Consider the following 23,652-nt stretch of genomic DNA (forward strand, 5'->3'; position numbering starts at 1 on the left):
ATTATCTATATGACTAGCTCATTCCAGAGAGTTGGTTTGTCATCACAGGGAAGTCCTTCTCCACCAACTCCTGTCTCTTGGTCTCAGGTTGAATTTTCAGAAGAGTGTCTTAACTCCTCCTCAGCAGAACACTTTCCGGGGTGTCCAACTCAATTCTCTCTTAATGCAGGCCCGTCTGGCCCCTGCTCAAGTTTCCAGTCTCCGTGCTTATGGTTCTCCTTCATATGAAACCATTCTTGTGGTGGATAAAACAAGAGTACATTACATATATAGAAAGATAGGATACAGACAGATGTGGATGTTGCAAAAGGAAATGAGTGTTGTGTATTGGGTAATATTTGATAGGTGATCTAGAAAATAATTTCGATGGCTATAATTAGTGAACTCTGCTGTTTTGGGTGGAGGGAGTGAGTAGGCAGTGGAGAATGTACTAGATTATTGGGCACATTCACACACCCCTTGGCAACTCTTACAGCGTCCGTACAACACACACAGGCACTCATTCATCGGTCTCTCTCTTTCTCACTCTCGTTTAAGAACATTAACAGGCAGAGTTGAAGGCAGTTCGGACCAGGCTTCACCATGTCTGGAGTGAAAGTCATGCTGTGGATGTGTTTGTGTATTTGTGTGATTGTTACTGCTAAAGCTCAAGGCACTATGGACATCAGAGATCAAAACAATTCAGAAAGACAGGTAAGATTTTACATTCTGTGTTTCAATGCTTTCATGTTTTTTCAAATCTACATAAAAAGCATAAATCAGGTGAAAATCACTAGACAGGTTTCCATCCAAGGAATAGATCTCCATCTATTGCCAATTATTGATAATATTTTGAAAATGTTGAAACAACATTTCTCCAATTAACTTTAGCACATAAATGTTGATACTTCAAATGTCACAAAAGCTAGTTTGCAAACACTTTTTTACAGCAAATAAATTGTGGTCGCATGTCTATACGCAGCGCCCATATTCGTGGCGTTGCTCATGTTAAAACACTGTTTCACCGATAATGCAGAATTCAGTGAGCTCGCACTTTAGACATTGACAGCCTTAGGCTGTTTGCCTACCAAAGGTCTTCAGAAAACGCCTTGCTGCGGGCACTTGAGAGCACTTTGGCGAAGCAGCATTTTTTTCAGTTGTGACGCTTTAGTTGCTATGATAAGGAATATCCAAGGCAGAGTTCCTAATATCTGATTTCGCAAACAGTTTGTTTCTGAATATAAAAATGCCAATACAAAGTAAAGTATTGGCTCTGGCTCTTGTTTTGAATGCTCTTGTTCCATTGTTGTGCTTGTTATTGTTGTTGTCTGTTGCCATTGTATTAGCAGGATCTGGCTGTTGGTTGAGTGGTATTTGGCCTGCCCCTCCTCCACGGTGAATGGACGGCTGGATAAAAAGTGACAGTGATGAGCCCTGCATTTAACCAAAGTTGAACTATCGTCAGTAAAACAACGCTCCGCATGAAAAAGACGCTCAGAGCATAATCCCGCTGCTGGCATTTTTAAATACGTGGCATTCCCATTGAAAAAATGCTGACTGTAGGAAAAAATTATTTGCTAGACACAACCTTAGTGATTATAAAAAGTAATATGAAGTAATATGAAAAAGACCGTCATCCGGGAGAGACAACTGGGAATGTTGTTTTGGAAGGTGAGATGAGGGAGGCTCACTAAGATCCATAATCTATGGTACATGGTATGGTCATTGGACTTATGGAAATTGTGACCTAGCTCTTAAAAAAAGAACAGAAAAAAAAATTCTAGACAACCTTAATGATGAGAAAGGGAGGGTCCTCTATTGCTTTTTGTATATTAACCATTCACAATCTGAATACAAGTTTAATCTTTCATGTGGTTTAGTCTAAGTACACTACAAAGTTTCTGGATTCACAACCATATTTAAATATGCAATTGAATCGGAAACTGTGATGATTGACAGTGATGATAACCAACAGATGAGACAAAACGGGACACTTTTTTTTTTAAAGCACTTCATTCAACAGTTTTTGCTCTGGTACTGAAATTTGTACAGAGAATAGCAAAATTGTACTGGTATTGGTACTGAGTACTGATATTTTTGGTACTGTGACAACCCTAACTATAGCGAACAATTTGAATGGATTACTTTTATGACACTTTGATGCTGTTTTTGGAGCCTGACAGCCCCTGGTCCCATCCACTTTCATTGGAGAGAGAATGTAGCATCGGTCAAAAACTACATTTCTCAGCTAAATTTTTCCTTTGGTATTCCATGGAAGTTCCATGTAGTTTTAAACATACTACATATGAAATGTCTCACCTTCTGTCAATACATTGACACGTAAAGGTACAGTACTTCACAGCAGTGTCATTTACGTTTAAATTTAAATAAAATTAATTAGAGAATTAAACAATTCATAATTAGCAATGTTATTGAAAGTTTTTTACACTGCATCAACAGCGTAAGAGTCTGACACAGGCTAAAAGAAATTGTTTAATAAATTTTTGTTTGTTTTTGCGCAAAAAAAGTATTCTCGTCGCTTCATAACATTAAAGTTGAACCACTGGAGTCACATGGACTATTTTAACGATGTCTTTACTACCTTTCTGGACCTTGAAAGTGTTAAGGCCAATCATTTAAAGAGCACCTATTATGGCATTTAAAATGTTCCAAATATTGTTTTAGAAGTGCCCAACAACAGTTTTGCATGCATGCAATGACAAAAAAGACTTTAGTTTTCTTATAATATGCATTTATTTTTACCTGTTTTGACAGCGATTCTCAAATTATTCCTTTAGTGATTTACTTTTCAAAACCCCGCCTTTACGTGACGTTAATCTGCGGTGATTGGTCCGATGACCCAATCAGTTGTGATTGGTATCGTCTGTGCAGATATTTTCGGAAACGGAACGCCCATCAAAGTCTTATAGTGACAGTAATTTGTTAATATGTGTCAGGAGTTATGAATATGAAAACCGCGTCGGTACCGTTTGATTGTAATATGAGCCTCAGCTGATCTCATTCATAAAAAAACTCCTCTATTCTCGTCAGGAAGACTCGCGACAAATCAACATCCCTCAGGGCTTTTAGTTCAAAAGTGTGCAGATGAGGAGACATATTGATAGATTCTCATATGTCTGTGTCAAATTTCTAAACAGAGGAGTATTTTTTATTCAATACTTCCTCAAAATACGCAGATATAGCCTAATCATGAGCAATTGAGTCTCTTATGTGTTGTTTTCAATTCATACTGGCAGCCGGAGGGCGCTCTGTGCACATGTAGTCCATATATGGTACAGACATACGAAGAAGATACCATGTGCCATAATAGAAGTCAATAATAAAAGCTTCCTGAGATCGCGAAACATGCAAATAGAGACATTTGAAGACTAATAAACACTGAATCGCGACGATGTATGGTTTGTCTTCAAGCCACTTAGTCTTCAAATGCTCATCCTTGGGCAGATGAAAAAAGTTTGCTTTTGAGTCGAACTTCAGAACACAGCGTCTAGTCGCCATGATGTTTTCTAGTTTTCACTGGCATCTTGGAGCGCAATAAGTGGGCGTATCGTATTCAAATAACTTGACAAGTTGATGTCATCTAGTCAGAGAAAAAGCTTCGGTCTTCTAACGATTCTTAAAAATGACTCTTACTTTTGAAAGAAAATAACTATATATACGGTGCACTGTCATATTTCAAACTTTGCAGGATGTTTTTGTTCACTTAGATCTATGTTACACACTACATGAAAGGTACATTTCAAAATTCCATTATAGGTGCTCTTTAAATAAATAAAAAATGTTAGTCGCACAACCTTCATCTTGGAGTAGACCTAAACACTGACTTCTTGGCCATTACTCACATGCCCCTATTTTCAATTACGTGCAAGAAGCAGTTGGGCGTGGCTTTGCAAAGTTAGTCATAAAACTATACTGTATTGAAAGTAACAGTATTTGTTGGGGATGTCCCATAATTGATGAAAGATAATAATTTGTTCTGCTTTGTATATATAATTCAAGATGTGCCATATTTTAAATATATAACTGTACAGTAGATTCTCTAACTTTCTCTTACTATCTTTCAGGCCCTCTCTCAGATAGAAGTGCAAAGTATGCGAGTGGACTGCAAGGTCGCGTCTCGTTTTGCTCACACGGTCATGACCACCAAAGCCCTGAACACAGGCAATGCATCACAGGAAGTGTTCTTTGAGGTGGACTTACCCAAAACAGCCTTCATCACCAACTTTAGCATGTTAGTCCATTGTTTAGACAAGCTATAAATATATATTACACTTGCAACATTTTTAGCACACTATTGCCTCATGAAATACTTTGTGTTTGTTTTTTCAGAGAGATTGAGGGCAGGATATATGTCAGCGAAGTGAAGGAAAAGGAGCAGGCCAGGCAACAGTATGAGAGCGCTGTGACATCTGGCCAGACTGCTGGTCTGGTTAAGTGAGTACAGGTCAATGGCAAAGCTCTGGAATGCTGACAGAGTACACATATTTGCTTTTCAATCTCAATTATCAGATATCAGAGTTGTTTTTGCTTTTTCAGGGCTTCTGGGCGGCACATGGAGAAGTTCTCAGTGTCCGTGAATATCCCACCCCAGAGCCACGTCACATTCACTCTTACTTACGAAGAGCTGCTACAGCGGCATCTTGGCAGCTATGAGATCATGATAGGCGTGCGGCCTAAACAGCTGATTCAGAATTTTGAGGTTCATCATTAGTTTCTCTCTCAAACTCTTTTACTATACATATATATATTCCAAACTATGTTAAATCAGTCCTGTCTTTCATCCACAGATTGTGGTAGATATCTATGAACCTAATGGAATTACATTTGTGGACGTCAATGGTACATTCATCACCAATGAGTTGCTTCCTTTATTGAAGAAAACAGTTTCTGATAAAAAGGTTTGAATTAAATCTCTCCAACAATCCCCCAACATTGATGGATTGAAAGCTTATGCCAGGGGTCTCCACACTCGGTTCTGGAGGGCCGCTGTCCAGCAGAGTTTAGCTCCAACCTCAAATAAAAACACACCTGAACCAGCTAATCAGTGTCTTACAAGGCCCTAGGAGTCTAAAAACACCTTAGGTTATATATTAAAAAAATAACAACACCTAAACAGTGCCTTGTATGCTCATAACACTGATCTCCTATGATCCTCCTCAGGCACATGTGTACTTCTCTCCTACATTCGATCAGCAGAAAAAATGCTCAGTCTGTGAAGGGACATTGATTGATGGAGATTTATTTATCAAGTATGATGTTAACCACCCACAGGATATAGGTGAAATTCAGGTACAATATCAGCAAAAAAAAAGCAATTTTTACAATGAATTTCTTATGAATCATGCATTATTCTGATGGTTCTTGTGTTTCTCTGTTTCAGATAGTAAACGGCTACTTTGTACACTTCTTTGCTCCAGATCATTTGCCACAAATGCCTAAGAATGTGGTATTTGTAATAGACCGAAGTGGCTCCATGGAAGGAGAGAAGATGGAACAGGCGAGTCCATCAAATACTTTCCCATACTTTTCCTCCACTTTCCTAGTTTGCACATTTAAGTCATCTGCCGATTTTCTGTTGGTAGACTCGAGAAGCTCTGATGACCATATTAAGTGACTTGCATGAAGATGATTACTTTGGGCTGGTCACGTTTGATAACGTTATAGAGTCATGGAGACCATCTCTTAGCAAAGCTACACCCGAAAATGTGACAGCAGCAAAAGAATTTGTCCAGACTATTGAAGCAAGACACAGTAAGTATGAAGCAAAACTTCATACTGTAAACCCTGCACACGGCTGAGATCATGGCTCAGCTATTACTTGACACAGAGCCATGGCTCTCATGTAATGCAGCACACGGTGCCTCTATTTTACAGTAAATTATTGTTTTTTATCTAGTCAGTTAGTCAGGGAAAATCTTCACTGCATAGTATTCCACACATTAAATGCCAACATTACTGCTGCTGTATTAAAAAAATTTCTCATATTTTTCCATTAGTGACTGATATAAACGCAGGCATTTTGAATGCGGTGGACATGCTCACCTCAGAAAAAAGTGACTACTTCCCAGACATGTCTATGATCATCCTACTGACTGATGGCCGACCCAGTTCTGGTGTGTATTGGCTTTGCATTGAGAATACAAGACTGTTTTAAACTGTTTTATTTGGTAATAATTACTATAAATTAATACATTAATTTGTAATAATCAAGTAATCTTAGCTCAAAAGGTGAATATTTTTGTAATACTGAATCGGGAGCTCTACGGCAATTACCAGCCCTAAAAAAAAGGCCACTTATTTAATTTCGAAAACGATATAACATCATGTTAATTTTCTCCAGCAGTATAAATCGTTTTTTTTTTTTTCACAGTTGCCTTTATATTTTAGGAAGGCTGTTTCTTACAAGTGGATTATTATATTGTAGGTCCATGGAAACAAAAAGTTTGAAAACCCCTGCTTTAGAAAACTCAAACCTTCATTATATTGATTTAACAATCTGCACTGAATAATGTGTGTTTAAGGGCAGCAACATCTATCCACAATTCAAGAAAATGTCCATAATGCTATTAACGGAAGCATAAGTCTCTTTTGTTTGGGCTTTGGCTATGATGTGGACTACAGTCTGCTTGATAAGTTGGCCAAGCAGAATGATGGACTTGCTCGAAGAGTCTATGAGGACTCGGATGCTGCCCTTCAACTACAGGTAGAACTGACAACCGAATACTCTCAATCAATACATTTAAAAACTTATATTTAATATATGTAGCCTGATCCAGATAATAGGCAAGCCCTGAATTATTTCCTTCTCTATAGGGTTTTTATGAAGAGGTGGCTAACCCACTTCTCTTTGAGGTGAATCTCAATTATCCTGGTAACGCTGTAACTGACTTGACACAAAGTCACTTTAGGCAATTCTTCAAAGGCTCTGAGATAGTGGTAGCTGGACGCCTACAAGAAATTGAGACTGACACCTTTCAGACTGAAGTATCTGCACATGGGGTAAGGGAGGCACTATTTGTTGTGGAAGAAAAATTTGTTTGATTGTGCTGTTTCGTAAGTGCCTTACATCGAATTTCAGTTGGGAGACCAGTTCGTTGTCAAGAGTCAAGCAATTGCTGAAGAGTGGGACAGTGTGTTCCCTGAGCAGGAGTACATCTTTGGCGATTTCATAGAGCGACTGTGGGCATATATGACCATCCAGCAGCTCTTGGATAAAATGTCAGCGTGAGACATTTGCATTCAAATAATTCAACTATTACCCAAGAATGACAAAAAAATAATACAATGTCCAATTAAATTTGTTGACAGAGAGAAATGCTCACCAGAGGACAAGGAGAATGCCACAGGTGAAGCTCTAGACCTTTCTCTAAGGTATAATTTTGTCACACCGCTTACATCCATGGTGGTCACCAAACCACAGACCGAAGATGAAGAAACTCTGGTTGCTGACAAGCTGACTGAAGGTACTTGTAATTTTTTGAACTTTGAAGCCATATGGCACCCAAAAATTAAGATTCAGTCATCATTTACTTATGCTCATGTCGTTCCAAACCTGTATGACTTAAAGGAACATGCCGACTTTTTGGGACTTTAGCTTATTCACCGTATCCCCCAGAGTTACATAAGTCCATACATGCCATTCTCATCTCCGTGCGTGCCATAACTCTTTCTGACGCACCCACCGCTAGCCTAGCGTAGCACAAAGACTGAAGGTAAATGGCTCTAGCCTATTGCTCAATAAGTGACAAAATAACGCCAACATTTTCCTATTTACATGTTGTGATGTGTATAGTCACAGCGCGTACAAATAACAAGGTTACATAAGACACAGCCATCTTATAAACATATACATTCTGGGGACTATATTCTCAGAAGGCGCAGCACTGCTCTACTTCTGCGGAGTGATTTGCTCGCAGCACCTGAGAAGCCCCGCAATGAAGAGCAGAGAGTTCGCTCAGAGTTGGAGTAATAGTCAGCAATTACTAGATAGTTTACAATCATGGGTGTTCGCTATATTGTAGAGGTGTAACGGTACACGTATTCGTACCGAACCATTTCGGTACAGGGCTTTCGGTTCGGTTCACGCTTGTACCGAACGGTTTCCGAGTGCAATCTTTAACAGTTAACAGTCGGCTTGTTTTAAGCGCGGAACACACTTCAATCCGAGTTCCCACACGAACATATTAAAATTCAAACGATAAATGCCGTTTTGACGCTCTATGTGGCGTGACTGATCACAATTCAAGCGGCCACGCGACGTGAACGCGATCATCTGTGAAGGCGATTGATCATCTCTTCCTAAAGAATAAACATGAATGACCATCTGAAGGTATGTTGAGGATACATTACAACTTACTGTCATGTATCATATGTGGTGTAATCGCTAAATCAGTGTTTCACCGGCGGAAATACGTCAATATAACTGCTTGTAAACATAACAATGTCATGTAACATTAACATCACATTTAAGTTACCTCAGGCAGTCATTCAGTGTCCACAGAATTTTATTCACTAGAGAAATCAACTCTTTCACTAAATATCTGCTCTATATTAGCCGTTATATTCATTATATTCTACTTAACCTGTTAGGGATGTTAAATAAACCTGTCATGAAAAAAACAGACAATGTGTATAGCCTAAATTATTATATTTCAACAACGAATTGGAGAAAAAACTATTTTATAATTAGATTTAGAAGTTAATGCAAAAACTGCCTCATGTGAAGTTTACATGTTTGCATACAATGTGTTATTTGAGTGTTGATTATTATACATAAAAATAAATAGCAACTGAATTTAGGCTAATAGTTTGGGCTTTGTTGTTAACCTTTAATATTAATGTGCAAGTAAGTGTGCCCTATATAATTTACAGAAATATCTTCAATAAACTTTTAGTTATAATTTAATTAATTCAGGACAGACACTTTTTTTCTTTTTCAGTAAACCACTGTTTAATAAAAATAAATAAAAAGCAATTTTGTAAAACTGCTGTACCGAACTCGTACCGAACTGTGACTTCAAAACTGAGGTACGTACCGAAACGTCAGTTTTGTGTACTGTTACACCCCTACTATATTGTAAAGAACTGTGACAATAAACAGGGGAGAAAAGGTAATACCATGATATAGAATTCCAATCCAAAACGCTGACCTGATGAATCTATGGCTGCTTGCTCTGGATATAGATCCAAACACACATTTAGCCATCATCAAGTACAATTGCGTTTGCTCAGAACATTTAACCGAGGACTATTTAGAAAAAATGAAATTTGCCACACGGACCATGAAACGTGTGATCAAGGATACGGCCATCCCATCGTTAATACAGACAGGACAAAGCGGATCACCTGCGGCTGCGGTAAGTGTTCCGTTATGTTTTTAGACGACTAGCCTACTGTAACAGTGCCATTAGCTAGATCAAATGTAACGGGTGGTCACTACTGCATTGCAGTTGTTCCTGCACTCCATGTATCCCCTGTAATGTTAGTATTGTGTTGTCACGAACGCGCTCTGCACAGTAACAAATGAGCAGTGCTAGAGGTAATTCGGCGTCTTGTCTATCAGCTTCCAAAGTTGGTAACTCCTCGTCTGTGTATTGTGGTTTAAAACGATATGGTTCTGGATTTTGGTGTGATACCAGGAAAAAATCCTCTGACAATTCCTCAAAGTCAGCCATGATCAACAGTCACGTTCGTTACTAGCTACCTAGTCACGTTGGTTTTGTTGACGGAAGTAACAACGGGGCTTCTCAGGTGCTGCGAGCAAATCACTCCGCACTCTGTAGATGTAGCCTTCTGAGAACATTGTATGTCAGTCCTTCCAGAAAAATGCGGCTTTTTTTTGTGATTGTTGCGGGCAAAAATCCTTGATTATGCGGCACGTTTTCTTAAAAAATGCGATGAAAAATGCGGGATATTTATGCAATTTTATGCAATAAAATTGCGGGAACTTGCAAAAACTGCGGTTTGATGAGAAAGAGAAAAAAAGCACTACATCACAGAAAGTGCTGGAATATTTAAGTTCTCATCTTGTTTTATTGAAGACCTTAATAATGGCTCAAATTTACAAAACATTTAGTCAATCAAGTTCTGTAGCTTTACAAAAGGAATATGTTACAACTTCTGAAAAAATTAATAAATAACTTCCTGTTTTACAGATGTCGCTATACAAAACAGACATTTGAGTGCTTCCAATGCACAAAGTGCAATCTCTTAAAGGGTTAGTTCACCTAAAAATGAAAATTCTGTCATTAATGACTTCCCTTTATGTTGTTGGACACAAATTAAGATATTTTAGTTGAATTCCGATGGCTCAGAAAGGCCTCCATTGGCACAATGTACTCTCAAGACCCATAAAAGGTAGCCTACTAAAGACGTCGTTACAAAGTCCATCTCACTACAGTGGTTCTACAATAACTTTATGAAGCGACGATAATAGTATTGTGTGCAAAAAAAACTAAATAACGACTTATATAGTGATGACTGATTTCAAAACACAGCATCATGATGCTATGAATCATCGAGTCGATTCATGATTCGGATCGCGTGTCAAACTGCTGAAATACGTGACTTTGGCGATCCAACCCGCTGAATCGACTCATTGATTCATAACGCTTCAAACCGCTGAATCAACTCATTGATTCATAACGCTTCAAACCGCTGAATCGACTCATTGATTCATAACGCTTCAAACCGCTGAATCAACTCATTGATTCATAACGCTTCAAACCGCTGAATCGACTCATTGATTCATAACGCTTCAAAGCTTCATGATACTGTGTTTTGAAATCAGTCAGCACAACGGGAAACTGCTTTGCTCTTTTGCTGTTATTTTTGTTGGCCAATGGGAGTTTGTGCTTCATCATGGTTTCACCGGTATCTATGGTTTCTCCACGGGGTTTGAAGCTTTTCGATGACGTTCGCGTCGGGTAATCACGTCACTTCAAAACGTTCCCATGGCAATAGGCGGAAATGGCGGCTCTTGTGTGAAGTAAACGAAAAATTTTCAACTTTCTGCTAATATATATGACTTTTTTTGCAACGAAAATGCGGGGATTATGAAATCATCAGTGTTGGGCACGTTACTTTAAAAAAGTAATTAGTTATAGTTACTAGTTACTTCTGACAAATAGTAACTGAGTTAGTAACTGAGTTACATCATTATAAAAGTAACTAATTACCAGGGAAAGTAATTACTGCGTTACTTTTTTTTCAAATATGTCAAATAACTTGGATGCCCCCAATATTAGATATGTTAAATGAATGAATTGGACACTAAATAGAATAAATTATTATTATAAAACATTGTACATTAATGTACACTATTGTAATGTTGCTGTGGGACAATGTAAGAGACACCTATCAAATTCAATATATTATTGTAAATATTATCAGTAGGCCTACTATAGTGTAAATATTGTGTAAATATTATCAGTACTATACTTTCCTTTGGTAGTGGAGCTCACGTTATCACCTGGGTTTTTAGGGCTGTTTTTTAGCCACTATTTTATATTTTAAATTATAATTTTGTGGCATATGATGATGTGAGGCGCTTCAGAATCACTTGCCACCGCCGTGGAGAGACTCTTTCTTCCTGGGCATAAGTTGCATGTTACATAAATATTCTCACCTTTCACCTCAACGAGGGAAAAGTAGCGCTTATACTTCCAGTTTGCGAAAGCTACCTTTGAAGTCGTTGGACTGCCATCGCTGAATGTGCGTATGCGTGTGCGTCATTGGTGTGTGTGTGTGTGTGTGTGTGTGTGTGTGTGTGTGTGTGTGTGTTTGAACCATAGACCGTGAAAAAAATAGGTGTGACCTCAACCTATCAACTTCAACCTTGTCTCCCACCCACCAATCATCATCAGTTGTGTGCACCACCGCACCCACCCCCAACACGCATGGCTGGTGCGCGCGTACACACACACACACGTTGCAGGTCCGACTGAGAGAGCCTGTTCGGATGAAAAGCGCTTCAGTGAGCTCAATTATAGTAACGCGACTAACGCCGCATTTTTTCCCCTCAGTAACGCTAACGGCGTTGTAACGGGAGGAACAGTAATTCGTTTGATTACTCGTTACTGAAAAAAATAATTCCGTTAGTAACGCCGTTTATCTGTAACGCCGTTATTCCCAACACTGGAAATCATGATAGCCCCGCATATTTTGCACGCGGAAATAGGCAATTTATGCGGCGAAAGTGCGGCGTATTTGAAAAAATGCGGCCCCCGCATGAATATGCGGACTTTGGCTGATTATGCGTTAAATCACGCGATCGCATAATCGCGTTTTTCTGGAGGGACTGGTATGTATACGTTATTAAGATGGCAGTGTCTCATATAACCTTGTTATTTGTACACGCTGTGACTGTTCACATCACAACATGTAAATAGGAAAATGTTGGCATTATTTTGTCATGTATTGAGCAGGCTAGCTGGAGCCATTTACTTCCAGTCTTTGTGCTAAGCTAGGCTAGCGGTGGGTGCTTCAGACAGAGTTATGGCACGCACAGAGATGAAAATGGTATGTATGGACTTCTCGAACTCTGGGGGATACGGTGAATAAGCTAAAGTCCCAAAAAGTTGGCGTGCTCCTTTAAAGGAATAGTGTTCACCCACAAATTTTAATTCTGAATGTTCACAAACTGGCTTTGACCTTTCCAATATGGCGGACGGCTTACGTATCACGGCCTGTTTAAACAGCCCACTAACTAACTTCAACAAATCCAAAAACTAGTTCTTCCAAGGAACCATTCTTTGTACCGGCCTAGCACATTGTAAACCTACCTTTCTTCCTGTAAACCTCCAACTCCCGAAAGTGGTTACAGTGGTTTTGCAATTCAAGGGTAGAAGCAATACAGAAATTATACGTTTTCTAGGCTTGAATATTAGTATTACAACACTAATGGCCCAAAAAATGTGACCATTTGAAGCAACAATTTCCTACAGAGGTGCTTATGTGACACATTAACACTTAATTATTTTGATTCACAGAGCAGCGAGAGGACACAACAGAACCTGGTAAGAGGAATTAACCTTTGATTTAACCATCGTTGAGGTATCATATCTTGTCTTGCTATACAATGAATTCTGCAAAAACTCTTGAATGAACACTCTCTTTCTGTCTCCATCTCCATCGCACAACTACCTTGAAGATATAGGGGCTGTCTATGGCTACGCTCAACCTCAGTCAGGGTTAGGCAGTGCTAGCAAAAATCTACTCGTCCTAAATCTTGCTGCCAAAAAACAACATAATCTACTCCCATCAATTCTTGGTGAGAAGTGAGGTCACTTTTGTGGTGTGAATTTGAATACATTTTAAAGAGAATTCTTTTGGTAAAGAAAAATAACTTCCTTACCTGTTACTTATGTTTGTCTCTTGATCTTTGGGTTTGGCAGTTGATGGAGATCCACACTTCATCATTGAGCTGCCAGCTCAGAATGATGCTCTGTGCTTCAACATTGATGACAAACCTGGAACCATCTTCAACTTGGTTAGCGACCCACTTACAGGTGATTCATTCTGTCAAAAAACAGAAACATCTGTTTTGGTGTGGGTAATTGTAACTAGGTTTATTTTCCATCTTCTCTTTCTACTCATATATGTGTAAAAAATGGATATTCAGGCATTGTAGCGAATGGCCAGATCATTGGAGATAAGAAGGTCATCCCAGGGAGCAAGATGCACACATATTTTGGCCGCTTTGGGATTGTTCATGAGAAGTATGGTATCAGATTGATGGTGAGCACAAAGGAGATCTCACTATATGAAGAGGGAAAACAGGCAAAATTGTCCTGGACTAACAACAGGACTATAAAAGGACTGAAGTAAGTGACAATAAATTTACTTTAAACTTTGTTAAAACATGATAGAAATTTGAGCTCAATCCTCCATCTTTTGCTTTCTCTAGTATGGATCTGCAGGTGATCAAAGATCGTACTTTAACAGTGACCCTGAGGAACTCAGTCAAGTTTCTTATTATCCTGCATAAAGTCTGGCAGAAGCACCCGTATCATCAAGACTACCTCGGGTTCTACACCTTGGACAGTCACCATCTTTCACAAAATGTCCACGGCTTGCTTGGTAAAATAAGATTAAAACATCAGCAGAAAACGTATAGCTGCCTTACTCTCACAAAAGGGAACATACATGGTTCTTTGCTAATATAGGCACAATGCCATGTTTAGTGATGAAACTTTGATGTCTTTTAAAATGACTTGGTTGTCCACAGTACATTGAAGTTTGTTCTTCATTAGTTTAACTAAACATTTAGTTTTTTCATTGCTGTCCATCCAAAACATTCACAAAGTTGTGTCCCAAATGACATACTATACATTATGCACTTATACTAAGCACTACTCTATCGTTTAGGGTTTGAAATTAGTCAGGTTATATCAGAGTCTGATAGCTCCTTCCCTTCCGCCACAATTTGAAAGCATCAACTGTTGAGTGCATGAAGTGTCCACTTCATTTTTTTTCCTTTTCGGTTAATTAAGTACACTATCCAGGTAATTAAAGTGTACTTTTTCAATGCAGACTATATGATTTATGGCCTATATATTTTTGGCTAATATAAAAATTCTATACTATGGGCCAGATTTACTAACAGCTTGTTCCAGCACATACCCTCTTTTGGCTTTAAAAACTACTGTCAGGATTTACTAAAGACACGCAGTGAAAAATTAGCGCTGAAAGGTAGATCACGCTCAGAACATTCCACTCCCATCGTCGCTTTTTTGGAATCGTGCTCTCATGCCAATTTGCCCTGTTTAGTAAATCTGGCCCAATGTTGTCTAAATAAATTTGGGCACCATAACATTATAACATTCAGTATGATGAACTGTAAAAATGGATATTCATGTTGAGATTTGCTATAGTTTATATTGAACACTTATTTAATTATCAGCATTTTTAAAGATTAACTTTGAGCATTAAATAACATCACAGATCTAAATGTAAAAGTAGGGCAAATGAGTGTATACAATTTTGACTCAAATTTTGAGTGTATAAGAACATCGTTTCTAAAATACTGCTACTTCTTGCAACCTAACTACACTTCCACTCCACCCAGCTCATTTACTCTAATCTTTACATTAAAGGAACACGCCACTATTTTTGAAAATGGGCTCATTTTCCAACTCCCCTAGAGTTAAACAGTTGAGTTTTACCATTTTCGAATCCATTCAGCCGATCTCCGGGTCTGGCGGTAGCACATTTAGCATAGCTTAGCATAGATCATTGAATCTGATTAGACCGTTAGCATCTCACTCAAAAAATGCATCCATGTTATGGCTCAAAGCTCTTGATTATTACGCAGGAATGAGAGTATAGTCCCTAGCCAAATCGGCCTAGAAAACCGCAACTTTTCATTTTCCATCGGTCTTAGTAAACTATGTAACTACAGAAGAGTCAAGTTTTAAATGGGAAAAATATCGAAACTCTTTGGTCATTTTGGAGCAAGATGCTAACGGTCTAATCAGATTCAATGATCTATGCTAAGCTATGCTAAAAGAGCTACCGCCAGACCCAGAGATCGGCTGAATGGATTTTCAAAAATAGTGGAGTGTTCCTTTAACAATAGCTTTTTTTGGTCTCTATTTTTACTGCAGGTCAGTTCTACCAGGGCGTTAACTTTGAGGTCAGTGACTTGTTTCCAGGAAAAGACGCTGATAAACAAGATGCCATCATGTTTGTGAAAGGAAACAAGCTCACGGTTACCAGGTGAATGAAAATGAACATAAATATGAATTGTAGAATTTACACCTGAAAACAGATAGAAATTTCATGCAGATTTTCATTGAATCTCACATGACTCCAGGGGCTGGAAGATAGATTTCAGAAAGGACGTGAAGAATGGAGATAATGTGCCCTGCTGGTTCATTCACAATAATGGCACCGGACTCCTCGATGGAGTTCACACGGATTACATCGTCTCTGGTCTCTTCGAGGCAATATAGACAACATCTGTCACTCTGACGACCTTTGCACTACACACAAAGTACATGTTAGCTTTCATGTAGTCTTAAGTACATAATGTGATGGTTTTTATTTGGATATAATGCCATATTTGACAAAGCTGCATTACAAAGCTGTTCATAGTAGTAATTTATATATACATAATGTATTGGCATTCAATGATTATGAAATAAACCACCCATCTAAACATGCCTTCTGTTTCCATCTTCTGGCTCAAAATTGGGGACTGAACAAAGACCAACATGAAACCGCTCACTGACTCATTAAGGGATGAAAGTAGCTTGAACAAGAACAACGTCTAATACAAAATACCATCAGGCAAATGATCAATTCAAGAATTAAGGTACAAAGATCACAAATTCCCCACACACCCACTCAAACAGGTATTTGCTCTGGTACAAAGCGTACACAGGGGTTCAGAGTGTTCAGAAGTCCTGAATGCGATTGAGCAGACAGTGCACCATGTCTTCGGGGTGGATATTTTGTGTGTTTGTGTGCTTATGTTTTACTTCAGGGTCTTTTGAGACCCTGGTGATCACAAAGGGCAATGCGCAATGGGTAGGTCTGCTTTTGATATCCTATTTATGTTTTGATGCACTAATGAATTACCTTATAATAATTAACACATTAGTAACATTCTTATTCTAAAATGTCAATACAGTATCAAATATGGGAAAACAGCTCAGCCATCATAGTCTATCTGTACAGTAATGTGTCCTCTTATGCCCCTTCCAGGACACTGAAACCAGCACAACCAGACTCTTAAAGGTATTGCAACAATGCTGCTAAAAGTCTGCTATGTCAATAGATTACATACAGCAGTGGTTCTCAACCGGGGGGCAGAGGCCATCTGGGGGGCCGAGGCAAACTTCATTTCAATTCATTTCATTTCAATTATACATTCAGTCATGACAACTATCAGAATAGTTTTAGTATGTTAATGGATATGACAATTAGGGCTGGGCGATATGGCCCAAAAATATAACGATAAATATTTTCAAATCTGTCACTTAGACTGTCAAGTCTAAAGGCAGATTTTTGCCCGTGAGTGAAAGTTGTAGAAACCGGGCAGTTAATTGTGGTTTTAAACTACTCTTTATCATCAGAACATGACAAAAACTTTTTTTCCTTAACAAAAGAAATAGCTTAAAATTGAATTTCTTAGTTTCTGCATGTTCTAATTGGTGAAAGTTTGTGTTGCCTGACTTTGTATCTTTTGCAGTGCAAGCTATCAGTAGTGCATTCTGCAATATTAATATATCATGTGTTTTGTCTGTTAGAAATGCATTTGACAGTAGCAGTAGCTTGAGTTGGGATGCAGATGTACACTTATAATCATTAACAAAAACAGTAACTTCTGTAAAAATTGAAACAACCACATTCTGACTGTTTGAGTTAGGACTCTACTTTTATTAAAATTATCCATTGGTCATACATAGTAGTATCATACATTTAGATCATTATATCATTGGAAAAAAAAACAAGTGCACATTTAGCACCTCACTACCATGATAAAATGTAACTATGGTTTCTATGGTATTTGTTATGAAAAACAACAGTCTAAATATATATTTTTTGTAGAAATATAAATGCAGAAATGCTATAGCTTAATAACAAAAAATACTGTAATTATATTCCATTACTCCTTTAATACATGTCTACATTAATAACATCATAAAATTCTATATGAATATGCCACATTCTTCCATAATACCGTGGTGCGGTTCAAGGGCAGAATGGCCGATTGGAGCACCGGGAGTTTTCCAGGTGGGCCGCTGTACAATATGGGCGAGCCAGTTAATGTTACTACAGTAAATCCATGGTGGTGATTTGTAGATTGAAAAGACTTCTAACTTGATGCTCAATGCTCCCTCACTGAAAATTACGTCACATTTCTGAAGCAAACATAAAACACACAACCCAACTCAATAAATATAATGACACGCGATAGAAGGTTTGAAAAGATAAACCATTTTTTTATTATATGTCAGCATAAACACACATCGCTAGACAGGTAGGAAACACATCTAGTTAACATTTATAATTAAGATCCGGACAGGTGGAGCAGGGGGAGGTGGAGGTTTTCAAATGAGCCCTGGGGCCAGCAACACTAAACCAAAATGTTGAACAAACAATCGATACAAAATCAGCAGATGCCAATAAGCTGGTTCCATGTAGTAAATTATGTGATTGCTAACAGATTGCATGTAAAGTACCTATTAGCCTGCAACCGCTAGAGTTTCAGGACTGAACTAGATATAAAAAATAAAAGGCAGAAATGCCAGAGGAAATATCCAAGCCAATAATGAAAAGCCTTTGAATCAAAAAAGGTTGAGAACCACTGATATATTTTAAGAATTAGAAAGGAGTCAAATAATTCACATGAAGTAGGCTATTTTTTGTGTTTAGCTTTACAACTACACACTGTATATTGTTTCCATACAAAAATTAATTTTGCAATTGCCTCCTAACAGAAGCGAAGTGTGAGCAGTGCAGAGGTGGGAACTCTTCATTATATCTCACACATGTTTGTCCAGATTTTGTGATTTGAAAGTCCATTTAAAATGAATGTGGGCAGTTAATGAGCTATCTTTACCTAATCTGACCCTTAAAAATATTTTTTTGGGCTAATGATACAGTTCATTTATATGCATTTAATTAATTAATTATATTTTATAAAATTTTATTGAATGAATTTATTATTTAAACATTTAAATTAATTTTAAATTATATTAAAGTCGTATTAAAGGGTTAGTGCGCTCAAATGAAAAATTTGTCATCAATTACTCATCCTCATGTTGTTCCAAACCCTTAAGACTTTCGTTCATCTTTGAAAAACAAATGGAGATATTTCAAATGAAATATGAGAGCTTTCTGACCCTCCATTGACAGCTACGCAACTGCCACTTTTAGCTTCAAAAAGTTAATAAAGAGATTGTAAAACTAGTCCTATGATTTGAGCGGTTTAGAACAAATTTTCTGAAGAGACACGATTGGTTTATATGATGAACAGCTTTAATTTAGGCTTTTATTCACGTATAAACATTGTTCAGTGATCATAAATAGAAGCTCAACCCCGCAAAAACAAACCTCTTGCAGAAGCTCAAATGTGCTGCGAAATACGAGAATGACCCTCATTGGTTCTTGCTGAAGCTCAAACGTGTTGCGAACACGAGAATGAACCTCATTGGTTCTTGCTGAAGCTCAAACGTGTTGCGAACACGAGAATGAACCTCATTGGTTCTTGCTGAAGCTCAAACGTGTTGCGAACACGAGAATGAACCTCATTGGTTCTTGCTGAAGCTCAAACGTGTTGCGAACACGAGAATGAACCTCATTGGCTCTTGCTGAAGCTCAAACGTGTTGCGAACACGAGAATGAACCTCATTGGTTCTTGCTGAAGCTCAAATGTGCTGCGTAACATGAGAATGAACCTCATTGGTTCTTGCTGAAGCTCAAATGTGTTGCGAACACGAGAATGAACCTCATTGGTTCTTGCTGAAGCTCAAACGTGTTGCGTAACACGAGAATGAACCTCATTGGTTCTTGCTGAAGCTCAAACGTGTTGCGAACACGAGAATGAACCTCATTGGTTCTTGCTGAAGCTCAAACGTGTTGCGAACACGAGAATGAACCTCATTGGTTCTTGCTGAAGCTCAAACGTGTTGCGAACACGAGAATTAACCTCATTGGTTCTTGCTGAAGCTCAAACGTGTTGCAAACACGAGAATGAACCTCATTGGTTCTTGCTGAAGCTCAAACGTGCTGCGTAACATGAGAATGAACCTCATTGCTTCTTGTTGAAGCTCAAACGTGCTGCGTAACACGAGAATGAACCTCATTGGTTCTTGCGGAAACTCAAACGTGCTGCGTAACACAAGAATGAACCTCATTGGTTCTTGTTGAAGCTCAAACGTGCTGCGTAACACGAGAATGAACCTCATTGGTTCTTGCGGAAACCCAAACGTGCTGCGTAACACGAGAATGAACCTCATTGGTTGTTGCGGAAACCCAAACGTGCTGCGTAACACAAGAATGAACCTCATTGGTTCTTGCGGAAACTCAAACGTGCTGCGTAACACAAGAATAAACCTCATTGGTTCTTGCGAAAGCTCAAACATGCAGCGTAACACGAGAATGAACCTCATTGGTTCTTACTGAAGCTCAAACGTGTTGCGAACACGAGAATGAACCTCATTGGTTCTTGCTGAAGCTCAAACGTGTTGCGATCACGAGAATGAACCTCATTGGTTCTTGCTGAAGCTCAAACGTGTTGCGATCACGAGAATGAACCTCATTGGTTCTTGCTGAAGCTCAAACGTGCTGCGTAACAAGAGAATGAACCTCATTGGTTCTTGCTGAAGCTCAAACGTGTTGCGAACACGAGAATGAACCTCATTGGTTCTTGCTGAAGCTCAAACGTGCTGCGTAACAAGAGAATGAACCTCATTGGTTCTTGCTGAAGCTCAAACGTGTTGCGATCACGAGAATGAACCTCATTGGTTCTTGCTGAAGATCAAACGTGTTGCGAACACGAGAATTAACCTCATTGGTTCTTGCTGAAGCTCAAACGTGTTGCGAACACGAGAATGAACCTCATTGGTTCTTGCTGAAGATCAAACGTGTTGCGAACACGAGAATGAACCTCATTGGTTCTTGCTGAACCTCAAACGTGTTGCGAACACGAGAATGAACCTCATTGGTTCTTGTTGAAGCTCAAACGTGCTGCGTAACACGAGAATGAACCTCATTGGTTCTTGTGGAAACTCAAACGTGCTGCGTAACACAAGAATGAACCTCATTGGTTCTTGCTGAACCTCAAACGTGTTGCGAACACGAGAATGAACCTCATTGGTTCTTGTTGAAGCTCAAACGTGCTGCGTAACACGAGAATGAACCTCATTGGTTCTTGTGGAAACTCAAACGTGCTGCGTAACACGAGAATGAACCTCATTGGTTCTTGTGGAAACTCAAACGTGCTGCGTAACACAAGAATGAACCTCATTGGTTCTTGCTGAACCTCAAACGTGTTGCGAACACGAGAATGAACCTCATTGGTTCTTGCTGAAGCTCAAACGTGTTGCGAACACGAGAATGAACCTCATTGGTTCTTGTTGAAGCTCAAACGTGTTGCGAACACGAGAATGAACCTCATTGGTTCTTGTTGAAGCTCAAACGTGCTGCGTAACACGAGAATGAACCTCATTGGTTCTTGCTGAACCTCAAACGTGTTGCGAACACGAGAATGAACCTCATTGGTTCTTGTGGAAACTCAAACGTGCTGCGTAACACGAGAATGAACCTCATTGGTTCTTGTGGAAACTCAAACGTGCTGCGTAACACAAGAATGAACCTCATTGGTTCTTGCTGAAGCTCAAACGTGTTGCGAACACGAGAATGAACCTCATTGGTTCTCATACTCTCAAACGAGTTTTCGTTTACCATATCTGATGTGCGAGTTGATAAACGTTTATATGGGAATAAATGGCTAAATTCAATCTGTTCATCATATAAAACGATTGTGTCCCTTCAGAAAATTTGGATTAAACAGCTTGATTCATATGGATTAGTTTTACAATATGTTTATGCGTGAACCGCCAATGGAGGGACAGAAAGCTCACAGATTGGATTAAAAAAATCTTCATTTGTGTTATAAAGATGAACGAAAGTCTCACGGCTTTGGAAAGATATGTCATTGATAACAGTAATTAATGACAGAATTTTCATTTTATGGGTGAACCAACCCTTTAATATTGATGTGTGTGCATGTTTTCTGCATGCCACTTTACTGAGGTTATTCATAACATTCCATTTGAATAAAATGAGTTACATCTACAATAGGTTATTTGACATATGTTGTAGTGTAGCTGACACTGACCTCAAAAAGCTCAACCTTTATCCTGAAATGACCAGAGTTAATAGACAATCTTGGTTGCAACATGTGTTTGTCATATTTTGACCTTTCACTGATTTGTGGAGTTCAGCTAAGTTTCGGAAAGGTTCTTTGGAAGGGACTGCTTAAACTATTACAGTGCATCCAGAAAGTTTTCACAGCGCTTCACTTTTCCACATTTTGTCACGTTACAGCCTTATTCCAAAATGGATTAAATTCATTCTTTTTTCCTCAATTATACAAACAATACCCCATAGTGACAATGTGAAAGAACTTTGTTTGAAATCTTTGCAAATTTATTACAAAAGAAAAAAAAAATTCACATGTACATAAGTATTCACAACCTTTTCTCAATACTTTGTTGAAGCACCTTTGGCACCAATTACAGCCTCAAGTCTTTTTAAGAATGACCTATTTTGGGGCAGTTTACCCCATTCTTCTTTGCAGGACCTCTCAAGCTCCATCAGGTTGGATGGGGAGTGTTGTTGCACAACCATTTTCAGATCTCTCCAGAGATGTTCAATCGGGTTCAAGTCTGGGCTCTGGCTGGGCCACTCAAGGACATTCACAGAGTTGTCTCCTAGCCACTACTTTGTTATCGTGTGTTTGGGTCGTTGTCCTGTTGGAAGAGGAACCTTCGCCCCAGCCCAAAAAATTATCGAAATATAATTTTCCATATCAGTCTTTTATGTTGTCATTATGGGGTATTGTTTGTAGAATTGAGGAAAAAAATTATGAATTTTATCCATTTTCAAATAAAGCTGTAAAATAACAAAATGTGGAAAAAGTGAAGCACTGTGAATACTTTCCGGATGCACTGTAAGTAAAAAAAAAAGTGTTTATATATCAGTAACCAAGCAATGTACAGGAAAGAAAATTGACAAAGTATATCACCCTTTCTTTGCATGCGTTTCTAATCTTTGTATGTTTTTACTCTTTTCAGATAGAGTTACAGAGCATCGCAGTGGACTGTAAGGTGACATCACGTTTTGCCCACACTGTCATGACCACGAAAGCTCTCAATAAGGCCAACATCTCAAATGAAGTGTCCTTTGAGGTGGAGTTACCCAAGAAGTCCTTTATCACCAACTTCAGCATGTCAGTCCTTTCCCATTAGATTTAGTTTAAAAACTAAACAACTCGGCATGAGCCAAAAGAATCTACTGCATTTCAGTTTTATGTATGTTTGCATTTTGAAACATTATTGCTACATGTTGTGACAATTTTTTTTGGATTTTCAGGGAGATTGAAGGCAAGACATATATAGGTGTGGTGAAGGAAAAAGAGAAGGCCAAGCAGCAGTATCAGAAGGCGGTGTCATCTGGCCAGACTGCTGGTTTAGTCAAGTGAGAAGAAGAAAACAGGAAGTCAATGTGAACTTGCTTGTTTCTCACGCTCATGCTACTAACTAACTGGTGTTCTGGTATTCCATGCAGGGCTTCAGGTAGAAAAATGGAGAAGTTTTCTGTTTCTGTGAACGTCGCAGCAGACAGCAGTGTCATTTTTATTCTCACCCATGAGGAACTTCTTCAGCGACAGTTTGGCAAATATGAGCTCATGATCAGAGTCAAACCCAAACAGCTGGTCCAGCACTTTGAGGTGCATTGTTAACTAACCGCAGCAGATTTTAAGACATCGTAGATGAGAAGCCACATGCTATATTTTTTAAAATTCATTACTCAATAAGTGAACTGGTGGCATTTTAAAAGTAAACATTTAAGCCTAAAATCTTAATGAATTAAGTATTAAGCAAAAATAAATAAATAATCAGTCCTTTCTCTCATCCA

At 38.6% G+C, this 23,652-nt stretch overlaps 2 protein-coding genes across 3 annotated transcripts in view; both read left to right on the forward strand.

The window, feature by feature from the left end:
* Positions 1-464: 464 nt before the first annotated feature.
* On the forward strand, positions 465-16,164 carry itih3a.2 (inter-alpha-trypsin inhibitor heavy chain 3a, tandem duplicate 2). The gene is made up of 20 exons (XM_079844850.1): positions 465-693; positions 4,065-4,231; positions 4,330-4,434; positions 4,537-4,699; positions 4,788-4,898; positions 5,161-5,289; positions 5,381-5,497; positions 5,583-5,751; positions 5,997-6,113; positions 6,522-6,703; positions 6,814-6,999; positions 7,079-7,218; positions 7,309-7,463; positions 12,990-13,016; positions 13,151-13,270; positions 13,395-13,508; positions 13,622-13,823; positions 13,907-14,079; positions 15,606-15,717; positions 15,815-16,164. Exons 1-20 carry the CDS (start codon positions 583-585, stop codon positions 15,951-15,953), a joined length of 2,739 nt encoding a protein of 912 aa, XP_079700976.1. The 5' UTR covers positions 465-582; the 3' UTR covers positions 15,954-16,164.
* A 58-nt stretch (positions 16,165-16,222) lies between these two features.
* The window catches only part of itih3a.1 (inter-alpha-trypsin inhibitor heavy chain 3a, tandem duplicate 1), a 30,984-nt gene continuing 23,554 nt past the window's right edge, over positions 16,223-23,652 (forward strand). Inside the window, exons 1-6 of one of the 2 annotated variants that reach the window (XM_079844851.1) lie at positions 16,223-16,530; positions 16,708-16,740; positions 18,447-18,470; positions 22,809-22,963; positions 23,107-23,211; positions 23,302-23,464. In XM_079844851.1, the coding sequence (XP_079700977.1) occupies positions 16,411-16,530; positions 16,708-16,740; positions 18,447-18,470; positions 22,809-22,963; positions 23,107-23,211; positions 23,302-23,464 (600 nt within the window). In that variant the 5' untranslated portion in view covers positions 16,223-16,410. The remainder of the gene's footprint in view (positions 16,531-16,707; positions 16,741-18,446; positions 18,471-22,808; positions 22,964-23,106; positions 23,212-23,301; positions 23,465-23,652) is intronic. The other variant, XM_079844852.1, reaches the window with a different exon arrangement.

This window comes from Gobio gobio (genome assembly GCF_949357685.1).
Source record: "Gobio gobio genome assembly, chromosome: 19".
Classification (NCBI taxonomy): Eukaryota; Metazoa; Chordata; class Actinopteri; order Cypriniformes; family Gobionidae; genus Gobio; species Gobio gobio.